The 27,038-nt window shown below is 41.7% G+C and overlaps 1 protein-coding gene across 1 annotated transcript in view; it reads right to left on the reverse strand.

The window, feature by feature from the left end:
• Positions 1 to 9,073: 9,073 nt before the first annotated feature.
• Positions 9,074 to 27,038, reverse strand: part of WDFY1 (WD repeat and FYVE domain containing 1) — a 50,597-nt gene continuing 32,632 nt past the window's right edge. The window contains exons 4-12 of the mRNA XM_061187934.1: positions 26,967 to 27,021; positions 25,337 to 25,487; positions 23,618 to 23,730; positions 21,652 to 21,778; positions 19,391 to 19,496; positions 14,637 to 14,738; positions 12,994 to 13,124; positions 11,374 to 11,482; positions 9,074 to 10,589 (exon numbers count right to left, since the gene is read on the reverse strand). Of these exons, the coding sequence (XP_061043917.1) occupies positions 10,530 to 10,589; positions 11,374 to 11,482; positions 12,994 to 13,124; positions 14,637 to 14,738; positions 19,391 to 19,496; positions 21,652 to 21,778; positions 23,618 to 23,730; positions 25,337 to 25,487; positions 26,967 to 27,021 (954 nt within the window). The 3' untranslated portion in view covers positions 9,074 to 10,529. The remainder of the gene's footprint in view (positions 10,590 to 11,373; positions 11,483 to 12,993; positions 13,125 to 14,636; positions 14,739 to 19,390; positions 19,497 to 21,651; positions 21,779 to 23,617; positions 23,731 to 25,336; positions 25,488 to 26,966; positions 27,022 to 27,038) is intronic.

A 27,038-nucleotide genomic window follows, 5' to 3' on the forward strand; every position in this document is an offset into this window, starting at 1 on the left:
CACGGAATATTGGCTTGGCATCTGGTCAGTTCTGAATATGCTGGGTTCTTTTTGTGGTACGAGTTCGGATCAGGGTTCCCCAGCATCTACTTTTCAGCTCAACAACTGATCGTAATTCTGAGCTATATGGCAGCCCCACCCTTCCCAATGCTCAGGGGAAAACTTGGAGCGTTTTCTGACTGAGCCGCCATCATTTCTCTCCCGGATTACTTCCCAGCCTCTTCAGCTACCTGCCTGCCCGCATCACTACAGGGTATGGGCAGCAGAGCAGCCAGTGACCCTCCTAATATGCGAGTCAGATCACGTCACTCCTGTACTCAAAGCCTTCAGGTGGCTCCTACCTCACTCTGTAAAAGCCAGCATCCTTGCAATGGCCTCCGTGATCCAGCCCCCACTGAGCTCTCACTTTCTCTGCTAAAACTCTCCCCTTCACTCATTCCACTGCAGCCACTCCGGTCTCCTTGCTCTTCCCCTGACACATCGAGCTCACCCCTGTCTTGGAACCTCTGATCCAGCTATCTTCCCTGGGAACTCCTTCCTTGATTTCCACTTAGCTATCTTCCTCACCTCCTTCACCCTGATCACTCTATTTGGCAAACTACCCCTACCCACCACCTGCATGCTCCATTTGTGGCAACCTGTTCTTTGCCTTTTCTCCATAGCACTATTACCTTCTAGTATACTGTATAACTTATCTATTAGGCTTACTGTGTATTGTCTGTCTCCCTCTGTAGGAATGTAAACTCCACAAGGGCAGGATCTTTGTTTTGTTCATTTTTTTTTCCTCAAGGATCTAGAATAGTACCTATACATGGTAGAAACTCAGTATTTTTTCAATGAATGGTGTTGTGTCAATAAAAACAATATATATGATGTAATACACATCACATATAGTAACGTTTCAGTGCTTGGAAAACTGGGAATTCCATAATTCAGAACCCTCCATGCCCTAATCATGGTACATAACTTGCATTTACATAATGGGCAAAAAACATTGAGAAAATTAGAGCACCCTTAAATATGGCCAATATAAAATCTGAATATGCTTAGTACAGACTGGGTTAATTCAAAACCAAATTCACGTGGCAGCCTGGATGGGAGGGGAGTTTGGGGGAGAATGGATACATGCTGTGCACCTGAAATTATCACAACATTGTTTTTTGTTTGTTCATTTTAATTTATTTTATTTATTTTTGGCTGCGTTGGGTCTTTGTTGCTGCGCGCGGGCTTTCTCTAGTTGCAGTGAGTGGGGGCTTCTCTTCGTCGCGGTGCACAGGCTTCTCATTGCGGTGGTTTCTCTTGTTGCGGAGCACAGGCTCTAGGTGCGCGGGCTTCAGTAGTTGTGGCATGCAGGCTCAGTGGTTGTGGCGCACGGGCTTAGTTGCCCCGCGGCGTGTGGGATCTTCCCGGACCAGGGCTCGAACCCGTGTCCCCTGCATTGGCAGGAGGACTCTTAACCACTGCACCACCAGGGAAGCCCTATCACAACGTTGTTAATTGGCTATACTCCAACATTAAATAAAAAGTTTTAAAAAAATAACAAGTTTAATGTGGCCAAAAGGGAAATCTCAAAGAAAAATTTGGAGTGGAGGTAGGGCGATGGGCTTGGTGGGTAGGAATGTGGAGGAAATCTGAAGAAAGATAATGAGGATCATGACCCATTAGCTATAGGTCCCTAGAGTACTCTTACGAAAAAGAAACCCAGTTGTTTCTGAAGAAGCTCGTCGGTACTGTGTTGCCTTGGGTCCACTTCTCTTGCTTGGGTTGGCGGGTGGGTGGGGACGGTGCTCTGCCCTATGGCTCCCAGATGAGGAATTAATGGCTTGTTGTTCAGGTTACTACTGCTGTGTAACAAATCACTCCACAACTTAACAGCTTAAAACAAGCATTTTATCTTGTTCACAGTTTTGTGGGTCACGAATTGGGGAAGGGCTCACCTCGGCAGCCCTCGCTTGGCTCCTCTCCTGCTGTGGCAGTTGTCAGCTGGATCTGCAGACATCTGAAAGCTCAGATAGGCTGCCTCCAAGATGGCGCACCCACATGGCTGGCAGTTAATGCTGGCTGTCGGACGGAGCTCAGCTCTGCCGCCGACCACAACACCTGGTGGTCTCAGGTGGCTGGTTTCCCGCAGAGAACCAGGTGGAAGCTGTGTGGCATTTTCTTATCTAGCCTCAGACACTGCATGGTGTCACTTCTGCCGTATTCTATTGGTGAGTCACTAAGGTTGGCCCAGATTCAAGGGGAGGGTACCTAAATCCCACCACTCAACAGGAGGAGGGTCTAAGCATTTGCAGAAATATTTTTAAACCATCATACCCATCAAACATGAAGCTGCAGAGTGTTGTCTTCTGATTAGGTCTTAACGATGACCAGACTCCCAGAACTAGTGTTTGATGTTTTAGAAACATCTCATGTCCCCCGTGTACTTATCTTCTATAACCTCTCTACACTTTTCTCTAACTGTTCTTTCCAGCCTCTGGAAACTGTAATAGTAGCTTGGAAGGTGAGATAGGGTGGGTAGGAATGATGGTGGTGGAGGAACAGGAATTTCACACTACAGACTCACTCCCTAAGAAAATTCACCTAAGTTCCTTGGCATTTATGCACACAGCACCCAAACTGTACACAAACAGGCATCATTATTTGTGTCTATGATGTGCCTGATCCTGAGCTCCATGCTGTGTTTGCACAAATTCGCTGCCCCATACAAGTTAGAGAGAGGAAAACAAGAACTGCATAGTAAGACAGGAGCAAGCAAGGAGAACACAGAAGTCAGGGAGATAATGACGGGACAGTTTAGAACTTGGGCTTCTACTGTGAGTGGGGTGGAGTCGTGAGGGTTTTGTGTACAGGAATGGCATGATCCGAGTCGTGTTTTAACAGGTGTGTTGAGTAACAGGCTGTTAGGGGCAGGAGGTGGGAGACTGGTTAGGAGGTCACTGGAACAATCCAGATGACAGGGAACTGGATCACGGTAATAGCAGCTGAATGGTGAAAAGTGGCCGTACTGGGATACATTTTGAAGGTGGAGCCAATAGGCTTGTACTGAGGTTTGTGTCTGCAAGCTTGCCTGTATTTTCAGCACACGTTTGCAACTTGGGATTCATCTGATAGATTACAGCTGACATGACTCCTGCAGCAAAAGACATTTGATGCCATGTCAATAAAATACAAGAAATAGGAAAGTACAATAATAACGCAGAAATAAAGTCCCAAGTCACTTGAGCAAAGAATTATTTTTACACAAGTAAATCCAGAAATAAAACAAATTTGTTTGACCGTATGCTTTTTCCTCTCCCTTCCTCTTTTTGACACTACACTGGGTTAATTCAACCAGATGTTCCTACTTAATTTTAGAAGTTGCTCTCCAATTAGTTCCTCTAACTACAGGTAACAGCTCAAGGAAGAGCACATAAAACCTTCAATGTATTCAGCCTAATGTGGCATTTTCAAAGGATGGGAAGAAACAAATGTATGATGGGCAATGAGGATACAGACAGAAAGGCTGGTCCCTGCCTTTCAGAGGCTCTCAGGCAAGAACCAGAGCACATGTTAGCAGGCCATCACCATGTATGCATCAAGTCTCCTGTCATGAGTTAAAGCATGCGGTGGGTCCAGAAGAAGAGTTTAGATAAGACTGCAACTGTTTGAAGATAATTTTCCTTTCTGTGACTTAAGGTATTTTGAATTCAACAAATGGTGCAATCATGCACATTTTGCTATCACAGCATTAACTGGAACAATCTACAGCTATTGAAATATCTGGTTACCATTATCTTGTCAAAAGAATATCATATTTATTTAATAAGGGAATGATACTTTGAATTCTGAAATAGTAAAATCATGTAACTGTTTTGTGACTTTATTAGTTGGGTTTGATTTTGGTGGAGTCTACAGGCTATTGGCTATTCTTAAATGTTGCAGGAATAGAGGAAAATCCCCGTTACGAGAGCAGATTTAAGTAAAAGTTCCTTACCAGTGTCACAGGCTTAACAGCCATACTTTAGAAGAGTGATTCCCAAGTTCTTTCAAATTTATTAGCTTGATCTGGGGACACTGCTACATTCTTTGCTGTGCATTAATGTTAATCTATTTCAAATAAAAATACAATTTACTTTCTGGAAGGAATTTTTTAACAGTTTCAAAATGATGTAAAAATAGTAGAGGATCATAAATATCATAAAACACAGATTAAGAATCACTGCTCTTTGGAGTATACGGGAAATGATTGGTTTGTAAGAAACTTGGCGTTATAAATATCACCACAGAAGCCACCTATCAGTGACACCACTGATTCATGAGTCCGGGGTGCGGGTGAGGGGGTGACAAATAGAATTCTAATGCCCCTCTTGACCTTAAACTCTAGGGTGAGGGAAAACATACCACACATCCCTTGCTAATGGTGTAACGAAATTTCTATTACTTTATCTTTCTCCAGGATCTAAAATTTCTTCAAATATGAAAGACCCAGATGGGGTACTAGAAAAAGAAGCATGAGTTTTGAGGTCAGACAGACCAGAGCTTGAATCTTCAGTTTTCCACTTGGGTTTGACCTGGGAAGCTATCTCACAGGCTCCATTTCTATACCACAGATGACAAGACTAAAGTCAAGAAGGTGGTCTCATAGTGTGTTACTCAACTTTTGTGGGAAACTATAGGTATCAATACGTAATAAACTCCCTAAGGGATGGTTTGTGTGTGCAGTGAAAAGATTTAGAAAGAGATCTAACTATAGTCAAGGAAACTTAGGGACTAAAGAGTGATGGATGGGAAAGGAAGCTATAACTCAAGTATCAGCATTACCCTCCCGAGAATGTTTTTATAAGCGAGCCAGGTGAAACCTACAAAGGGAAGGCAGGAAACAACTTGCTGGTCTGTTTCCACTTTCCAAGGGAAAAGCGACCAGCTGACTCTCCAGCACCCTTGGCAACAAGCACATCAGGCTGTCGTAACAGCATCGAGGTCATCCAGCCAACCTCTTATCCCCTGCATCCTTGTCCACCGCACAGCCTGCCAGAGGTGACCTGGGTTCTATCTAGACTGTCTTACAGAAAACCGTACATCAACAAACTGGAATTCCATAGATTAAGACGCTAAGCTACGCCTGTTTATCGCCTATTCAAAGGAACAAATTCAAGTGTTGGCAACGGTATGAGGATATTAGCAACAAGAATAAACACAATATGCATATTCTTTGACCTAGCAATTCCTACTTCTAAGAATTTATCTTAGAAGGTATTCATATAAGATATTATTATATTAATATCTTAATATATTACCTTATTAATATAAGATAATAATATAAGATATTATTTATCTTAATAATTGGAAAAACGGGAAAAGATGAATATACAAGCATGCTGAGTTTAGTATTTTAAGATATTTAGTGTTTTAATTAAAAATTCAAATATTCAAAAGATGTATAATCTAATTTCAACATGGGATTGGTGACATAAATGATGGTTCAGCCACATAATGGAACAATGGAATACCGCTGTCCAGCCTAAATTATGCTGCAGCTAAAACCCACACACACATACCCTGCCTCAGTGCACTAAAACAACAAAGATTTATTTTCCCCTCACGTAACATCCACTGCAAGTCCAGGGCAAGCTGGGTTCCATGGGATGGCTCAGCATCATACTCCTCCATCAACATGCACTTCCGTGACCGCTCGGGAAGAAACTGGTGGCTGAGCCTCTCGCCTGCAATTAAATGCTTCTGCCTGTCCTTCATTGGCTGAAGTCAGTCACATGGCCTTACCTAACCTCACAGAGCTGGAGATTGGCAGTCCCAGTACACGTTCGGACAGCACAGAGCTAGCGTCCACTGCAACTTTGCAGCAACTAATAATGCTAACAGGGTGCACAATTTTTTGACATGGGCCAACTATCCGTACTACATCAGGTGGGGAAAAAAGGTAGTCACCCATGAACACCATATCCATAAGTGTGTGTTCTATACGTACATGTGCATTTAAAAAAAACCCTGGAAAGAGGCACAGCATAAGTTTACCAGTGGTTTCTCTGGGTGGTTGGACTAAGGGGTTTTTAAAAAATCTTTTAAATATTTGATATTTAAAATACCAAATATTTTTGGTATTATCTTTTTATTTTCCTTTTCTTTTTATTATAATAAACATATTATTATTATATTTTTTTCTTTGGCCACGCTACACACCTTTTTGGGATCTTAGTTCCCCGACTAGGAATCGGACCTGGGCCCCTGGCAGTGAGAGCACCGAGTCTTAACCACTGGACCGCTAGGGAATTCCCAATAAACATATTATTTTGATGATGAGAGAAAATAAAGCTTTAGTGTTTAAAAAAAAAAAAATCAATAAACTGCCATTCTGATCTCTAAACCAACCCCCTTATCAGTTAAGCTGAGGACTCAGTTCTCCTGAGCCTGAACCACCATGTGTTTCTTCATAAGACTGAGCTGTTGGCGAGGGGACCTAGGGAGGGATCATGGTGTTTCCACGTGGCTCAGGGCACTCAGGGGGCCTGTATATCCTGAGTGATCCGACTCCAGGGCTTCACAAACTTCAAAATAGATCATACCTACTTCCTTTATATAAAACTCTCATTACACGTTAGCACATTAAGGCAGGCAGTATGAAGAAGGCACGTGCTTTCAAGTCAGACAGACAGTGTCTACTTGGTTTTCTCATTTGTAAGATGGGGAGAACAATGCCTTGCAGAAGTGTTGCCAGGACTGAATAAGGCAAAGTCCGCAGAGCACCCAGCACACAGACAGCGCTAAACCACGGTAGCCACTACTGCTGCCCTGTGTCCAGATCAAACATAACAAAAGCCAAATTAAGCAACAGAGTAACAAGCAAGGAACACTTTATTGTACACACGCACGTTCTCAAAAAAACCACAAAAACAGAACCCGCAAATAGAAGCAAAGAACAAAGTTTTCCAGCTGTCTGGGACACGCAGCGTACCCTATCTTATAGAAACATAGCTAGTACAAGACAAAATGTACTAATCAACATTGCCCTTTGCTTCCCTAGTCAAAAAAGTCTATAGAGAAGAACACTTTAAATTGTATTCTAATATAAATTTGTTGCACAATTCAACTTCAACTTACTCAAAGAGTTACTGTAGAGTAAATAGCAGAAAATAGAGTAGGCATTCAATAATCTGCTCACAATTAACAATTAAGCAATAGACACTTGAATAAATATAGCATGTATTACTTACTTGTTAAACTTCCCATTTATAATGAGGAGATGGTTTATCATTAATAGTAACGGGTTTCTTACATTTTAGGAGATACCAGGTCCAGTAACGGAAGTAGGACGTAATGTAATGAAAACTGATTTTAGAAAATATCTCCTTGGGTCTGAGCCACTATGGTATTTACTCCATACTTAGGCCAGTTTCAACAGTTTACAATTGCAGGTATTAACAAACTGAATGCTTCAGGGGGAGAACAAAGTGACACCATCTTCTAGAGCAGTATGTTTTGTTTATATCCTCTAGGCAGCAGGATAGAACTAGGACATAGTAAACAGAGATTTACAATGTAATGAATAATCTGTTTCCATCGCATGCTATAAGGGTACATTCCTATCACTTGCACTAATAAAGAGCAATTTTAGAACGTGTTTAGAATGAAGAATTGGCAAGTCCTGATCACAAACCTGCTGGATCTAAACAGAAGGATATTCTCTAACATTCTGTACTTTGTGATCCCTAATTGCAACTCAGCGTGAGTATTCAGGAATGGAAAAACCGGTAAACCCTTACTCGAAGAACTATTTTAAGTGACCCGTGTAAGAGTAACGCAGTCAAAATAAGGCAATAACTAGAAGTCTAGCTGTACTCTATGTGCCCAGTCACTAAAATTGTGAAAATAATTTTTACCCACCTTTATAAAAAATATTACCCCATTTGCTACCTAGTGTGTGATAGAGACAAAGCAAGCCTGCCATGTGCGTTTCAAAAAAAAAACTGGTAATAAGCTCTGGTGGAGAAAAAATACATTGAAACATTCTCCTTTCCTTTTCTGGATACCCTGCTCCAATTCTTCCTCACACAGACCTTTCCTCCTTGACTTAGGTTAACCCCTTAGGAAGCGCTATATCAGCCTTATATTCTCTATGAAACACTGAGTTTTTCATTAAGGATTTTTTAAAATAAAAAAAGTCTCAAAGCTATGGCATATTCTCAGCAGCTGCGGAACTCTGCTCAGTCTACCACAGACAGCATAAAATCACATTTTACAGAGGTTAAAGGAAAGCAAAACCACAGTTCGGAACTCTTCAACATGGCAAAGGATAGATCATATTCTCTTTTCCCTGCAGGACTTCATAAAATCCCCAGGATAGCACCTTTGTATGAGCTGAACCATTGACTGAACTAAGCTAACATTCAACACTGCCATTCAAGTTACCATCACTCAAATTTTCTTCTGGATTATGTTAGTAACAGACATTATGCAAAGGGCCTAGTAAAAATTTTTAAAGAAAACATCTTTTTCAGGTGATATGACACAAAAATTACAAGGAGCAACAAAGTCGACTTCTACTGCAGATCATTCTAGAACATGATGTGCCTGACTTCCTTTCCTTATTTGTGCCACTTAGCCATTAAGACATCTTAGTTTAACTGCCTGTCTCAAACTATTATTAAAAAACTCATACAGAGTGAAGTAAGTCAGAAAGAGAAAAACAAATACCATATGCTAACACATACACATGGAGGAATCTAAAAAAAAAATGGTTCCGATGAACCTAGGGGCAGGACAGGAATAAAGACGCAGACGTAGAGAATGGACTTGAGGACACGGGGAGGGGGAAGGGTGAGCTGGGACGAAGTGAGAGAGTGGCACGGACATATATACACTACCAAATGTAAAACACATAGCTAGTGGGAAGCAGCCGCATAGCACAGGGAGATCAGCTCAGTGCTCTGTGACCACCTAGAGGGGTGGGATAGGGAGGGTGGGAGGGAGACGTAAGAGGGAGGAGATATGGGGACATATGTATATGTATAGCTGATTCACTATGTTATAAAGCAGAAACTAACACACCATTGTAAAGCAATTATACTCCAGTAAAGATGTTAAAAAAAACATTTTAATTAACAGCTGTTATTTTAAAATATTTAGTCCCTTAGTTACATCATACAGAACAATGTTGTCTTGATGTGATCCCCCAAAAGCGATGCAGTAGTTTTTTTCAATATCCATTAGTAAGACTAACAAAAATACTTTTGCTATCTATTTTAAAATCTGTCCTTACAAAAAGTCGACTTCTCTCCACTCACTTCCATAGCCCTAAAGTAACAGATACATGTTTTGCTGTTAAAAACAAATAGATAATTTGAATATTAAAAGACAGGCTCCCCATTCCCTACCTCTTCCCCATCCTGGTACTAAGTCACCAAAAACTTTTAAAATGCCGTTTGATACACCAGATTTTGCTAATTGTTATGAAAGTAATTTACAAGTGAGGAATTACTGTGCAGGACCTGGCTAACAGTTACTGCTCTGGAATACCGATTTCCTTCTATGAAATAAGTTATAACTAAAAGTCAACCTAGTTTAAAAAGCTTTGGAGTTCTTTTCTGAGGTGTCTATTAAATTGCCACAGTATCACAGGGGCTCATCTTGGAACTGCAAACAGACTGTGTCTTTTAGGAGGACTGGGCTGTCCCATGGAATGGACTGACCGTTTCCCATCCCAGTCATGCTGGTAGCCGGGTTTTCCATTAGTCATCACTGACTGCAATCAGAAAGCGTCAGGCGGCTTGTGCGAGTCCCGCGTTAGCAGCACCATAGAAACGTCTTGTCCTCAGAGCACATTTGGGGGAAAGGGAAGAGTGTGGACTGCCTTGGTTAGTATAGAAACTGTACAGCTCACTGAGTGACAATCTGAGAGTTCGCCCACGGCATGCTGGCTGGGACGAGAAACAACTGAAGTGGGCCACACACTAAGAGCAGACATGGCACCGCCTGGACAGGACAGATATTGTTAAGAGGTTTCTCAGTGACTAGGGGTGGAGAATATTCACAGACTGCCAGCAGATGAGGAGGGTCTCTGGGCTCCTAAGTCCCACTGCACCCCCCAAGGGAGAGAACAAGTCCTCCTCCCCTGACCCCTGCTCTGCCTGCAGAGAAGCATGGGAGCCCCTGCGGGCCCAGCAAGCCTGGGGGGAAGTGTGTTTGTAGTTGGAACTGCTTGAAGAAAGTTCTAGGCTTTAACTCTTCCGTTCGGTATTTTTCCTCCGAAACTCTCGCGTGCTAAATGACTGCCTCGGCACACGTCAGCTCACCACTCCCGAGGACGTCTCGCTGGAGTAAATAACTCCACTCCTCGGGGACCCGCTACATCCCACGGGTAGTTCCACAAATGCCCCAAAACACACCTCTACATTTTTTTCTTTTTAAAAACGTTGACTTGTTTTTTAGTGGCTGCTGTCCATCCACGTGACAGTGACTGTGGAGCTACAGGGAAGCATCGTGTTTGGTGAAGGCTGCTGCTGGGAAGGCGCAGACCCCGCCCGGCTCCCGGATCAATGTGGAGAAAACCCAGTCGCCAGGCTGCAGCCCACCACGGGCGTCATGTCCCAAATCTGCAAGAGAAGGGGGAGGCCTGGAGACGCAGCACCGGTCACGGTCACCTGGCCCCCCAGGAGGCGCTGCTGGCACTGAGAACAGACAGCTGTTACACTCTCAAAGGGGCCAACATAACTCATTCTCTTCTTTCCCTACAAAACCTTCTCGAGATTTACATAGCGACAAAACAGCGTGGTCGGCTAAAATATGAAAAAAGCTTATAAGCAGTATCTCTCTCGACACCTGCAAATTACATCATAATGATGTTTTACTATAAATTTATTTTTAATAAAAGCCCACTGGGGAAAGGCCCATTTTTTTTTTATTATGAAATAAACTATGTCATAGTTTTATAACTCAAGAGTGGTACCAAGGATAAAACACTTACTTTCAGTTTCTGCGTTAGCCACCCAGGGATTTAATTAAAAAACGTGTGGTTATTTCTTATACGTGGGAAGCCTTCTGCCCAGGATGAAAGGATCAATAGCCAGGGAAGGAGTGATCAGAGAAAGGGGTCAGCTAAGGCCAGGCAGTGGGAGGGAGGACCCTGGGGCTGGCTCAGTGCAGACAGTGACGGAGGTGTGCCAGGCCCTCACTGGCTCACCTGGAGAGACCGACGTGGCCGAGGGAGACACCACCAAGGGCGTGGAAACTCACAAACATGCAGTTTGTTTCCAGGTTTCCACGTGGCTATGGCTGTTCATCACAAGGCAAGGCGAGCCTGCCAATCAGAAATGCCGTACGCACATTCATAGCATGACGGCGGAGCAATCTACACTGAGGTGCTAATCGGCCGGTTACCTTCACCACGCGATCGGTCCCGCAGGTCACCATCAGGCCCCGAGCAACATCCATGGACATGTGGGAGATGTTATGTTTCCCTTCGTGAAAGGTTGCTAGGGAAGTCCGACTAACAGAGAGAAAAGAGACCATTTAAACTCACCCCACTGTTTCTAGAGCTAAGGGATGAATTTTCTTAGCAACAGAGAGGAAATACGATAACAGTGTCAAAATTCGCTCCTAAAAATATGGCTACAGTTTTGAAAACTATAATTAAAGGATGATGGAAAGCATGATAAGTTGCAAGACTGTTTTATAAAAGATTTTCTAAAACTCCCAAAATAACCAAATTTTTTTTTCTTTTTTTTTTTTTTTAGTGGAAAGGCTGGTACCTTCCTAGACATAAGGACAAGACTACACTGCATGAGATCCCGGGCTGCAGGCTCTCCCGGAACCCTGGTGTGAGAAGCAGCGCTCCTGCGCACGCTGACCCTCACTCTGATCCAAAGCCCGCAGCAGCCCAGGCCCCATCACCAGCTCACGGACCGACACCAGTGGTGCCGCACTAGCTTTCCTACTTGGGCCTCCACCAAGGTGTGTCCGTCTGCTACTTTCAAAGACCATTCAGAAAAGAGCAAAAGAGGGCTTCCCTGGTGGCGCAGTGGTTAAGCATCCGCCTGCCAATGCAGGGGACATGGGTTCGAGCCCTGGTCCGGGAAGATCCCACATGCCGCGGAGCAACTAAGCCCGTGCGCCACAACTACTCAGCTGCGTGCTGCAACTACTGAAGCCCGCGCGCCTAGAGCCCGTGCTCCGCAACAAGAGAAGCCACCACAATGAGAAGCCTGCGCACCGCAACGAAGAGTAGCCCCCGCTCGCCGCAACTAGTGAAAACCCGCGCGCAGCAACGAAGACCCAACGCAGCCAAAAATGAAAAAAAATAAAAACAAAAGAAAGGAGCAAAAGAAAATGCTGGTTCTGTCCAAATGGATCTACCTGAGTCAGGAGAGAATGGAGGACAGACAGACTTGTCTTACACATAAATAGTTATTTAAGAACAGATTGCTAGGTCAGATTGTTGTGGAAGAGAGAACATGGGTCTCCAGAGTTTTCCCACAAATAAAATTTCCATGCGTGTGTGCGCACAGGTGGAAGCCGGGGTGCTTTTGCAGGGCGCCAGCTCAGCCACCCATCAGTGTGCACACGGCCTTGACCCTCATAGCATCCCGAGTGGCGCGGGGGCTCACGGCCAGACTGGTCTTAGCAGCATCATTTCTCACAGTGTTTGGGAGAAACTCGTCTTAAGTCATAAAGCTAGGGCAGAATCCTCTCTTTAGAAACTGTTTATGAAAGGGATAAACGAGTGGGCAGAAATACAGCTGATCCTGAACAACACGCTTCCAACGGCATGGGTCCGCTTATACCCGGAGCTTTTTCAACGGTAAATACCACAGCACTACATGATCCGCAGAACCGTGGATAGGAAGGGCCAACTCTTTTTATACCCAAATTATCCACTACGCGGAGGGCTGCACCTCTGACCCTCGTGTTGTTCAAGGGTCAACCATGTATCTGTATCATTTCTCAGGCTCTCCCACTGCAGATGGACACACAAAAAGATAAAGATAAGCAAACACTCACTCCTCGTCCTTGATGGAGTCATAGCAGGAATCGCAGACGCGGACCTGGAACTCAAAGCCCATGACAGGGTAGCTGGAGCGCTTGCTGCTGCACTTCCCACAGACAGCCTGCCCACACTTCCTGCAGTGATGCTTCGGGGACCAAAAGGAGGAAAGGGAGGAGTTTACCTTTTGCTTTAATGCCCGTGGCCTCACTTCAGAGTAGGGGAAATGGGATTGGGACAATGTGCCTCGAATTATAATCACCCCCAATTCGATGTATCAATAAACACGCCAAAGGCAGACAATACCTTGGTCAAATACTAGTTTTTATTCATTCATATTATCTGCCTAGGCGACCATAAACAACATTGTTAAGACCAAGTTCTAGCTCATTCAGGAACCCAAATAGCTAGAGATTTCAGGAGGGAAAAATTTATTCCTATTACAGAGAAAAGTTTTGATATAAAGTTTTAAATGTAATTTGCCCTCATTAAGAAACAGATACCCATAATCATGTTGTGCTATTTCTTTTAATCTTTCAAATTGTGATTCTGGAAATAAGCACCAAGAACATTCCAAAATAGCCCAGTTATTATTACTAATTTCAACATATATATATATTTTTAAACCACTAAAAGCTTTGTGACCCACACCTTTCCTCTCTCTACCACTAGCTGTTAACTCATAAGATTAAAATTAATTCTTCATGTTTCCTTTGAAGTAGAGACTACTTCACACACCAGTTACCACCAGACATGCGTTGCGAAAACTAGGTGAAGGATGCAATGTGGGTGCTATTTCCGAGCATTAGAATGTTATGAATGCTGAAACAATTCCTGCACTGCCTGCCAGTCTCACATCTGACCTTGCTGTAGAGTAGCTTCATAAGTAAAGTCAAAGAAAGGTTATTAACACACACAAACTTTCCGTCAATCCCTTAGAGAGGTGCAACCAGTAATAAAAGGAATAAAATTGGCATTCTTTTTTACTTACCTGCACAAATTCATATTCAATCTGAATGACTGGCTACCTTCAAGGCTACTGCAGAACTATGTTTTTTGTAGAACTTTAGTGTTACGTGACTACCCAGTGATAAGCACCTCCTTGAAATCTGTAGGCTATTTGGGACATGTTTCTTCAACTAATTAAAAAAAATAAAAAACAGTACATACTTGAAACATGTTTAATAGAAATGCTCCAGGTACATTTACGTGGAACAATTTATGAATAATCTAAAATTCTTGGTGTCAGAGTATTCCAGTGAGGGCTAATCTGTTACTTTTTATCTGTTTGTGCAAGCATTAGGCTTAGATGTCCTAGTTCATTCTGATTTTGTGCTGGGCTAGTACAAACACTGACTTTAACAAGTAATAGTCCTAAACTCAAAACTCTTTCATCTATTTACGAATAGGCTCTCAGGGTTTTCTGCGCGTCCCGGCTTTTCCAATGCAGGACAAGCAATGGCATAGTTTGGTAACAGTCTCACAATTACCCCGGGAAAGGTCCTGCTCATTGTCAGTCACACAATGATGGTGACACCACAAAGGTGGGATTTAACGGCATTTGCAGGGAAAAGCGTGATTCCAAACAAAATGACAGATTAATCATGTAAATAACAAAATACATAATTAACCCAGTGAGGACTCGATGCTGGCTACTCACCTGTCTCAACCCCAGTGTCTTCGTGTCCCACATCTGCTTTATATTCCAGAAAAAGGGCTGCTCACATTTCTGACAAGAATCACTTTCTAACCACTGAGGAGCCTGGGGGAGGAGAAAGTGAAACCCAACATCTGAGCATCTGCAGGTTTACACTGAGTTGTCAGAAATTAATACGACAGTTCCAGACCTTGGTGGGGTTATCCTTTTTTTAAACTCTTCAATATATTATAGCTGTTGCCATATTCAATATTATGTTTGTGTTTTGAATAATCTTTATCATTTTTGCCATGTTTTCCGGATTGCTCATTTGTAATCTACCGATAGGAGGGAGTAGTGCAATTTGCATTATGAACTCTTAAGAGTTGCCTTCATACATTTCTTTTTTTATGCCCAAAGTTTTTAAAGTTGTTTGATAACTATATCTAGCTGAGCAAAAACCTTTCTTGCAGAACCTGACGAACTACCGCTTGGGAAGGCTTGTGGGGTCACAAGGTGACCAACAGGAGTTCTTCGGGGTGGGCATCATGTCAGACAGATTAGTTGCCCCGCCCCCATTCCCAGCTCCCGTGCGTGGGTGTCCTTCCCTCCCTGTGCCCGCACAGCCAGCCTGCAGACCCCCATTCGAGCAGTGATCTCTCTGCACTGCAAGTTTTTATGCACATTTCCTCCCCCCAGCCCCTTCGACTAACCTATGGATTATTCACTGGTCTTTTCATCTTTAAATACGTTCAGCCTGTCACAGGGTAGGCTCTCAATGAATTTTTGTTGAAACAGGGCAATTAGGCCTCAAAATTACTTCACTGAGAACTTAGAAAATATTTCTCTAAACAAAACATTACAAGTTGTATTTGATTACAGGATGAACCTGCTAAAAGCCTCTTTCACCTCAATCATGTATCGTCATATACGTGCAATAAAAATAGAAAATACTATTTCCATAAAATTAAACCAAAGGTCATGAAGTAAGAAATAACCTTTTCTTCATCTTGAAAGTTAACACTCAAGAAAAATGTATCTGATAAGAGGAGACGATGGGAGAACCACAGGAACTGACCTACACTGATCCTTATAAAATATGCAGTGAAGACGGTCAGCTTTACAGAGATTCGAAAGGGGACTTCTGGTGGTTTAAAGAATGAGTGTCGCAACTTCTTTTTTGTTTCCTATTTCATCAAAACTTTTGGCTTTCCTATTCCTTATTTTAGACATGGCACTAGAAATATTTCTATATAGGACAGCCATTACGAAGGTCTTTCTTTCGGGGGTTGGGGGGTAAGGCACTCACAAACAGAATGAAGTGGGCTGAGACAGAGGAGAGGTTTCTTTAAATAACTGGGCTAACGTTGGAAATGGGAAGGGAGGACAGAAAGAGTGATAAAGAGATGCGCACCTCCATGAGGAAGATTACTACTTGATGTAGAATTACTTGTTTCTGTGACCAGGGAAGAGAGAAGGTGGTTTGAAAACACTGCCTGTGAACAATGTTCCTGAAGGAGAAACGGTGATTACAACGACACGACGGGCCCTGCTGCCAACAACGTGGGGACATTAAATCGCAGGGGGAAGGAAACCAGGGGCCACTGTCTAGTCTTATGTTTGTGACACACGCCAGTGTAACTCCTGCAATACCACCCAGGTGAGGAACAGTCACGTGGAACAAGATGAACGCAAAAACGTATTCACGGCAGTGATATTCAAGTATGAGTGTACACCGCATAAGGCTGTGAGGATTAAATGGGGCAACATTTGCGAAGTGCAGCCCTGCACTCGTCCACTGCGCTCTACACAGCCTCTGGACATGGTCCTCTTCGCTTCAACATGTCAGGGTCTCCAAACATGTTTCTGGAGTATGACAACCAATGGGGACTGAGTTTCTGCACTCAGGAAGCATGCTTTTGCCTAAGGGTTAGGAAAGAATATTACTTTGCTGAGCTGGAGGGCAGAGGGGCATGAGGGAAGAAAAAATATGCTTAAAATAATTTGAGATAACAAATGAAAAAAATGAACTCAGAAATAAACAGACTTTTTGGAACATATTTTGATATAAGAAATACCCGTAACTTTGTTTCTTTTAATAGAATTAAGTGTTATGGTGTAAGCTATCATGAACCATCCTATTAAATGCTTATTCTCTAAGGAGACCAAGTTTTCTTTTATGCTGAGAAGAGCTGAAGAGAACATTAATCAAGTTTTCTGTTTCACTCTCTTTTCTACATCCTGTTCCATCTGCCTAATCTGGATGAAGATGATGTAACAAGAATAACCCTGATGCACTGCTGCTGCTAATTGCTGCGCTCATCTACTTTGCACTAATGTATAAAATAGTATCCATTCTGTGATCGACCAGCTCCAAATAAACTTCTCATTTCAAGAGGATTCATTCTAACTATTGTTACTTGCTCATTTATGTTTCATGCCTACTTCCAGAAAGGAGTCCCTTTGATTACAATCTGGCAGGGAGGTAGATCTGCTTCCAACCTGCCAGTGTGGTGGCCGACAGCCACTGTAGGCTGGGGACACTCCAGTCAGTGTTTCCAGGTGACTCAGAAAGAAATTCCAGCAAACACTGTGGGGCTAGAGAATCTGAGATTAATCCTCTAGGCCTGTGCCTAAAGAAGTCCTACAAATTGTCCAAAACCCTAACTCAATTTCAGAATCTAATAGATTGGAGGCTGCTTACTTTTGCACTAATATTTACTCAGCTGGTAGAGACAAAACAAAACAACAACAAAAAAACAAAAAAACCTACTAAAAATGCTGCATCTTTTTGACATAATTTTCTTTCCCACCAATACTGCCAACCATTGAGACAGAAAAGCTCGTAGAGCAAAACGTGTCTTTGAGTACCCCATGATTTGGGGTACTCTTCCATAAGTGACTACAAGGAAACGAGTGACCCCCACAGGAATGACAGGACTGTCTTTTCTTTCCCTAGAGGCACAAATAAACTCCACACTCACATAACCTTGAAGGTAAGAACTCTGCTTCTACTTTCTACATCTAAAAGAACTTACCAAGGATGAGAATAGTGGATTGAAATCCAAGTGGTTAAACCCTTACAAGAGCCACTAGTAGCATCAGGCCCCAATGGTCTCCTCCCTCATGATCCAGGGAACACAGAATAAGACTGAAAAACAACAGGCCGAGTCTAGGAAATAGAACAGTATACTAGCTGCCACTGTTGCATGTAACTAGCAGATGATAAATATAAAACACAGTTCAAATAAATCTTTGCAAAGAAAGTATTACACATTCTGTAATATCGAGCCAATGTTACATATGTTTAATAACAAGTTACTCTAAGCCTTACCAAAAGATCTTTAGAAAATTCAAAAAGGGAAATTAACCAGCAGACATGCAATCAAGATTTCCTCTATGTGACTTGTCTTACAAGGTCACTAAAAAACTAGCAATCGGTACTTCTCCAGATGACGGACTGCATTTTATCATTTATACGGTAGTCTATTTCCTTCACCAGATTACAAGCTTCTTGCAGGTATGAATCTTTGTGTATAAAGCATGGTAATCATAAAGTCTGGAAGTGAGTAATATTGCTATTTCTTTTAAATAGACTGAACCCCTTTGATTACGTCCCTAGGGTATGCTAAAGATGCAAGTTTATTCAGTGAGAATCAGACTCACAAGTAATTAGAGGCAACACAAAGCAGACGCATGCAGGAGTGGGTGGGAGTGCTGCATTCACGCCTGGCGTCCACCACAGAGGTGTGCAGCACACTGACCTACACGCTGTGTAAAGGACAGCACCCAGAACACATCATGTGACATCATGCAATACAGTATGTACTGCAATGCAGTATCATTTATGATGCGTATGCACCTAAGTTTCCAGACTTTAGGGCCACCCTTTAGATGCTCAATAAATGTTTCTGAAGTTAAACTATAAGTCTTTAACACCCCTCACACTAAAATCTTCTCTGGAATCAACTCCGCTATCTACGTCACAGGTTTTAAACGCCACTTGGAAAAGACAGATAAATACCTGTGCTGGCAGAGATGAGAATGGAAATCCTGCCTGGAAATCATCTGACAACATCTATAAAAAGCATTCAGAATGTACATATCCTTGACCCAAAGGGTCTATTTTCAGAAATTTGTCTGAAATAAATAATTGAACAATCACACAATGACAAGGTCAAAAATGTTCACTGCAGCATTATTTAAAATAGAAAAAAAGACAGAGAGATTGCTTAGATAGAGTGTCTGTCTAAAGAATTGGAAGAGACCTTAGAAGTCATCTCATTCAACTATCTCACTTTATGGAAGAAGGAACGGAGACTCAGGGAAATTAAGGCACTTAGAACTCAGGTCTCCTGAAAAGAACACTATGTTGACATGGGCTCAGTGGAAAATAAAAGCAGAGAACAGAGATGTATTTTCCCAGAGGAGCTATGCCCCTGGTGCTCATCTCGGGGACCCCAGGACAGGTGTGCAACCTCGGAGCACCTCCCCACAGTCACTTCCCTGGGCGTGCCGGACCGTCTCCCGTGTCCTCTCCTTGCCCTTCTCTGTGAAAATCAGCCTAAACACCTTGGCTGTGTGTATCGCTTGTCCCTGTGGAAACTCTCCAATGAGTAGTGAATGCAGTGCAAAGTGACATGCAGGACGCTGTCAGATGATAACCAGTAAGAGCTGGGACTGTCTGCACCTTGGCTGGCAACTGCGGTCACTGGGTAGAAAACCAAGAGGCAGGCTGTGGGAGGTCTCCTGGTCAGCCCTGCCTTGCCCTCTCTTACCTCCTCTCTGCTAACGTCCATGTTCCACACTGCAATTCCGCCATCTGAGGAACAGGAGACCAGCTGCCTCGTGAGCTGAAGGTAACACAGCGACTGCACCCGGTCACTGCAAACAGCACACACAACAGTTACGTGTCTCAATGTGGAAAACACAGACATCACCTTCATGCAGGCTCAAATTTCTCCCCTCGCTGGAATCAGCAACTGACATTTTATCATTGGTGATCTGGATCCCAGTATAAACTTTAATTGGCATTCTGTAACTTATTATACAGAATAATAGTTTCTATGAAATAAACACTACTAATCAGTCATTAAGAACTGCAGGTCAGAGTCCCCCACCAGCGGCTGGCAGGCGCCCTATTTGTGGGGAGACGCTAACTCCACGTCTTCCCACACTGCCATCTTGTTTATAGCAATACAATCTCACCTCAAGAAACAAGAAAAATCTCAGATAAACAATCTAACCCTACACTTCAAACAACTAGAGAAAGAAGAACAAAGAAAACCCAAAGTCAATAGAAGGAAAGAAATCATAAAGATCAGAGCAGAAATAAATGAAATAGAAAGGAAGAAAGCAATAGCAAAGATCAATAAAACTAAAAGCTGGTTCTTTGAGAAGATAAGCAAAACTGATAAACCCTTAGCCAGACTCATCAAGAAAAAAAGGGAGAGGACGAAAGCAATAAAATTAGAAATGAAAAAGGAGAAATCACAGCTGACACTGCAGAAATACAAAAGGATTATAAGAGACTACTATAAACAACTATATGCCAATAAAATGGACAACCACGAAGAAATGGACAAATTCTTGGAAAGGTACAATTTTCCAAGACTGAACCAGGAAGAATTAGAAAATATAAACAGACCTATCACAAGTAATGAAATTGAAACCATAATTAAAAATCTTCCAACAAACAAAAGTCCAGGACCAGATGGCTTCACAGGCGAATTCTATCAAACATTTAGAGAAGAGCTAATACCGATCCTTCTCAAACTCTTCCAAAAAATTGCAGAGGGAGAAACACTCCCAAATTCATTCTACGAAGCCACCATCACCCTGATACCAAAACCAGAAAAAGATATCACAAAAAAAGAAAATTACAGACCAATATCACTGAGGAACATAGATGCAAAAATCCTCAACAAAATACTAGCAAACAGAATCCAACAACACATTAAAAGGATCATACACCATGATCAAGTGGGATTTATCCCAGGGATGCAAGGATTCTTCAATATACGCAAATCAATCAATGTGATACACCATATTAACAAATTGAAGGAGAAAAACCATATGATCATTTCAATAGATGCAGAAAAAGCTTTTGACAAAATTCAACACCCCATTTATGATAAAAACTCTCCAGAAAGTGGGCAGAGAGGAAACCTACCTCAACATAATAAAGGCCATATATGATAAACCCACAGCAAACATCACCATTCTCAATGGTGAAAAACTGAAAGCATTTCCACTAAGATCAGGAACAAGACAAAGATGTCCACCCTCACCACTCTTATTCAACATAGTTTTGGAAGTCCCAGCCACAGCAATCAGAGAAGAAAAAGAAATAAAAGAAGTACAAATTGGAAAAGAAGTAAAACTGTCACTGTTTGCAGATGACATGATACTATACATAGAGAATCCTAAAGATGCCACCAGAAAACTACTAGAACTAATCAGTGAATCTGGTAAGGTTGCAGGATACAAAATTAATGCACAGAAATCTCTTGCATTCCTATACACCAACAACGAAAAATTAGAAAGAGAAATTAAGGAAACATTCTGATTTACCATTGCAACAAAACGAATAAAATACCCAGGAATAAACCTGCCTAAGGAGGCGAAAGACTTGTACTCAGAAAACTATAAGACACTGATGAAAGAAATCAAAGATGACATAAACAGATGGAGAAAAAGACCATGTTCTTGGATTGGAAGAATCAACATTGTGAAAATGACTCTACTACCCAAAGCAATCTACAGATTCAATGCAATCCCTATCAAACTACCAATGGCATGGTAGTTACTACCAATGGACTAAGGAAGAAGAAAACCCTGGCCTCTATTTTTGCTACAGAACACCAGACACTGAGGACTCACGGAAAAGCAGTTAGGAGCAGACTGAGTGAGCCCTATCAAACAGGGCTCACTGTCTGCTAAAAGACGGGGTTGGGAGAAAGTAGTCTCAGAATGCTAACGCCTCCCCCGACCTGCCCCAACTCAGATTCTTTCCCCACCCTCACAAACAGTCACGCACTGGTGGCCCTGGAGCAAAAGCGTGCGGCCTTTCCTTCCTCCGATGTCCCACATGATGATGCTGTTGTCGGAGGCTCCTGAGAAGAGTAACCGTTGAATAGGGTCCCACCAGAGGCAGGCGACACTACCTAGGCGTGAGAGAGGGAGGCTAAATGTAACTCTACATCAGGACATACACATCTGAGGCAGAAGACTGAACGAGGACCAGCTGAGTCTTTAAGTAAAAATGTATTTTCGTTGTACAAAAGGGTGTTCAACACTTTATCGCGAGTCACAGAGAAGGCACAGCACATCCGCTGTCCCGAGCTACAAGATTAGGATTTTCAGTTGTATATCAAACTGCTTTGAACACAAGTGTGTTTAAAGAAGATTTTCCTCGTCTATACCAAAAAATTATAAAATAGCTGTATATGAGGGTTAGTTCAGAAAAAGCTTTTGAAGAAAAAAAAATAGCTACCAATATCTAATGAGAAAAGGCAGTGAAGTTTTCTGTGGTTATCTTATATGATTAAAATCTAGATTATTCTAGGGCTCTGGGACCTTGCAGGTGTCTTACCGCAGGATGCCTACGTTTAAGAAAACTGAATTAAGTACCTCAGAGAAAAAAAAAAGAGATGCAGGTGTACCATACAATTATGCCAGAGAACTTAGGTAAAAAAATCCAAACCCTACATTTCACACTCTATATTGGCTAAACTTATTAAATTTGATATCCTTGGGAAAATCTTTCTTTCTACAGATTTCTCTTTCAACAGATCTCTTCATTGTTCCATTGACTGCTGCTTGCCTAGAAAAAAACTATTAATAAACTTAATAAAATTGAACCAGTCACACAAGCTAATAATATTTTTGGTGGGTATACAGAAAACTGATAAAGCCACATTCAAAAGCAACCAACAGAGACTAGTTTCTCACAGAAGCTTAACGAAAGTGAAAAAAGAAGTATTGTGCAAAACTTGCTTCAGGGATCAACTCTGCAGAAATCCTGACCCTGTTTGATCTTATGCCCCATGCACTTCAGCTAGAGGCCTAATAGCAGACAAGCAAGGTCTTTCTACATGAACACTGCTAAGTAGTTATCAGAACCCACTCTGTCCTTAGCAACCCAGAGAATACTTAACAGCATGGGGATCATGAGACCATTAGTCATAAACAGAAAGTGGTTTCTGCAGGGCCTGTGCTTTCCTGCCTAAATCTATTCAAACTTACTGTCCTTCTCTCTCCCTTTTCCCCTGCAAGGTCCCTGATCTGATAGACTCGGTTTTACATACATAGATTAGCTATGGAGGACATTTAACTTGTTACACTTAAAAACACTATTTTCATAAATAAGTCCATCATTAATTCCTTCAACAAACCCCCAATTGTTCGACGTGAACCAGATGTGAACCAGATGGCCTCAGAGCTTCTCATTTGTTACTCAATATAGCCGATTGAGTTTCAAAGCCTTTCCACGAAGCCTGGCCAACTCACCACCCTACAGAAATGATAAAATTCCACCCAGTCATTCTTTTCCCTCGGTCCCTCCCCCGGGGATGTTTCCCAAGTAGAGGCAGAACCAGCTCATACATTTCTTCTAATTGTACTCACCGACTACATCTTGCTTGGTGTCCTAGAAAGTGACAAATTTAAAACAGTAATAACAACATTCTTCCAAAGGTCTCACCATTTATAAGACATTTTAAAAGGTCTTCAAAAATCATTTAATTTAAAAGGTAAACAAAATAGAAAGTATTATCCACACAAGCAATCTAGAAGGGATTTGGACAACACAAAACCCTACCCAACACCCTGCCTTCACTTAGTTTTCACTCTTTGAGATCTTTTGAGATTTAATTCCCCTATCTGGCCAATCAAACTGAAATCTGACAGATCGTAAGGAGCTGATCATTCGTGAAACCACAGAGCCGAGAACTAAATTTGGATGCCCAAATTAGGTGAAAAACGGCGGTGATTATACAGCCTACCTTCATGTCCTTTAAGGGTGGTAATAACCGAGCAGGAGCTCTGTTCAAGCTTCAGCAGGGTGATCTGTCCAGAACAGTCGCCCACAAAAGCATACTGAGTATCAAAGTCATATCTGTGGAGAAGCAGTCAAGGATGTATAACACAATCCATCTCAAAGTTATAAAGAAGAAAATGTACATTCTAAAGAGAAGAAGCACAAACCTAAAAGTATAAGAAAAGAAAAGAAATAACCAACTGAAAATCATACAACACGTAAATATGGAAGACAAAGAATGTTTTAAGCTAGAATTATCAGGAAAATTAATATTCATTCATTCAACAAGAATTCAGAGTAGCTGCTACTATTCCAACCAATATCCTAGGAATTGGCAACAAAAAAGTTAAGCGCTGATAGAGAAGACAGACATAAAAACAAGTGATTATAAGCAGGTTATAACAAAGTGTTAAAAAGTAAAACACTCAATAATGAAAACAGCCAAAAACAACTGGAAGAAAACTGCTTTTCATGAAATATCTCTGGAAATAGTGTAAAAATGACAGCAAATATGGACATGAACCCTACCTTTTTGGGGGACCTAGATGATTTAGCATGAAGTGAAGAGGATGGTTTAAATTGCTGTGAAGAGTTTAATTTTAATCATCCAAAAGGCAGTCATTTGGGGTAGTAGGAAACTTTAAATTTAAAAATATATTAACTATTGGCAACAACTCGTTACTTTCTTGGTCGCTTTATGGCCATAGACATTTGTGGCAAATCAGTAGTTTACACACAGTAAGATAACTATTATTTTAATTCCAAAACATAGATCAAAAGGAGGACCACAGGCTGGGCCATGATTATGTGATTCTGTGCCATTTTCTATCAATCCATACGAAAGCCAAATACATAACAGAAAAACTTATTTAGCACATGATACACCTGAGTAGTCTTCCCTTGTTTGATTCTAAAGCATATGGTACTATTTTAAACATCTCATGCTGTGCATTCATTTGTAGCACACATTTTTTTATAAAGGCTTTCAATGGAAGAAAAGAATTTTATTACACCAGACGTCCAACTCTCAAAGAGAAACTACTGCGGGGCATTTGCCTGTTGCTGACAGCCTTGACCTTGCCATCACTAAGATACACAGCTACCACAGGCAGCCTTAAGCAAGAGTGAGCTCTACGTGAAACAAATCCCATAGAGTAGTAGAAAAATTTGAGAGCGGCAATTTTGTAACATTTGGGGTATCCTGAGGCACCTCTGAGAGTATTATAAGGATTATGAACCCTCTCCAAACACACACAAAAAACCTAAAAAACTCCTTGTAGCCCATTTATGAACTCCAGGGTCACAGACCCTTCTTATATTCTCCTGTGGGGTCTGCAAATAAACCATCACCAGAAGAGTCATTCCTTTCTTTCTTTATACAACAGAAAGTCTTTTCTTTCACTTTGAAAAGCAAAGGAGTGAAGGGAGGGGTCTGCGTTAATGAGGTTTAGGTTTTCCGAGATTCTGTATTAAAACACCTAGAGCACATCCCAGCAGAGAACAGCAATTCATTTAATTATTATCTTTAATAAACCAATTTTATAGCAAAAAAGCAGAGACAGAAATTCTTAGATTTTATGTGAAATATGTAGGACTCGTTCAGTCTTCGGATCTCAATCAGCAATTTCCAAGCAGATTCAAAACTAACTACTGAGACCGGGAGGCGCTGGGCGGGGAAGGATACTGCAGACACGAAGCCCAGGAAGTGGAGAAGTGCCTCCCGAGCATGCTCCCGCTGCGGGTGCACATCCAGCTGACACACTTGTCGTGGCCGGTGCTGATCACCCACTCTGTGGCCAGGCTGAAGATAATCGCGGTCACCCGGTTCTGATGAGCTGTGGGGACAGAGAGGGAAAGTCTGCGCCCTTCAGGAAGAAATGTGACCTTTGGAATCCAGTCTCCGTGGGTGTGAACTGAGGCTCCCCTTCTCCACTTGGTCGGCCTGCAGACTCACGGGCTCAGCAGTCCTACCCCGGAGATGCCCGCACTCCAAACAGGCTGCAGAGCATCTGCCCGCCCCAACCCCAGATCTACCGCAGGCTCTCCGTGGCCCTGCCCTCTGCCTCCCTACAGGGAAGACCATCAGAAGATACAAATCACTACAGAGTAATGCTCAAGAGGGATTCAAATAATACATTAGAGAACTGATTAAAAAACACACATACAACTCTCAATGAGTTCCGTATGGAAAACAGCAGTCTTATCTCAACAGAATAGGTTTGTTTGTTTTTTACTGTCTATACCTTTAGTGTTTTGACTCTTTAGAAAACACTGGCATTGTAAAAAAGGGCAACTGAAATTTTCTGAAATTAACTTTTTATTATTTTTAAGATGAAGCATTTGTAAAGTTCTGCATTCCAAAGCAATAGCTGAGAATGAGAAGGTGTTCTATTACCTAACTTCTAGAATATTTGTATTTCCAGGTCAGTTGCAAGCCACACCAGGGCAGTGAGCTGTCTACTTTATCTGGAACAGGATCTTGCATGCAGCTGGTGTTTAATAAATGCCCAGTTTGATGAATGAAGTCAGAGGCTAGACAGAGACACCTCTGACCTTGCTCTCAGCTGTGTAGTGCTTCAGGAAAACAGAGGGGTTCTCTTATAAATTAATCAGCAAAATCAGAAAACACTACAACTCCCAGGAAATATGGGCAAAATCATGGACAGATATTGATAAAACATGACAAATGGCCAACATTAAATAAAGCTTAAATAATTTTAAAACTGAGAACTATCAAACTGGCAATAAACATTTATAAAGATCAATGAAGACTTAATGAACAGGCACTCTCAATCACCACTCATTAAAAATTTACACTATTGCTGGAAAGAGTTTTGCAAAATAAATCCAGAGTATTAAAAAAAGTTTTAAAGTTTGACCCAGTTATTCTACTTTTAGTAATCTGTCTTAAATAGAAGTAATCAGAGTTACAGAATTAGAGTCAGAGTAACCATCAAGGACACACACACACACACACACATATGTGTATATACATATATATGAAATACACACACAGATATGTATACACACATATACACACCATCATATATGTTAGTATGTGTTATCAAAAAATGGAAGCAGTATACATTTTCAAAAACAGAGGAATGGTTAAATTAAATCTGACACATGCACCCAATGGAAGAGTATACAAAATTTCAAATGTTAATAAGCAGGAAAAGGATGGTACATAACTCTGAAGAGCTAATAGCCTCCCACATAACTGGGGTAACAAAACTTTTAAAAAGTTAATGTGAAAACCTAATTTTGATCCTAAGACATGGTATTCTAGTTGTGTGTGTGTGTATTATAATTACCTGGGTAGGTCTTGATAAAGTTCATTTTATTAAAATCTTCAGAAACATGAAATTCCTAAAAGTAAACACATG

Source organism: Eubalaena glacialis, chromosome 1 (assembly GCF_028564815.1).
Source record: "Eubalaena glacialis isolate mEubGla1 chromosome 1, mEubGla1.1.hap2.+ XY, whole genome shotgun sequence".
Classification (NCBI taxonomy): Eukaryota; Metazoa; Chordata; class Mammalia; order Artiodactyla; family Balaenidae; genus Eubalaena; species Eubalaena glacialis.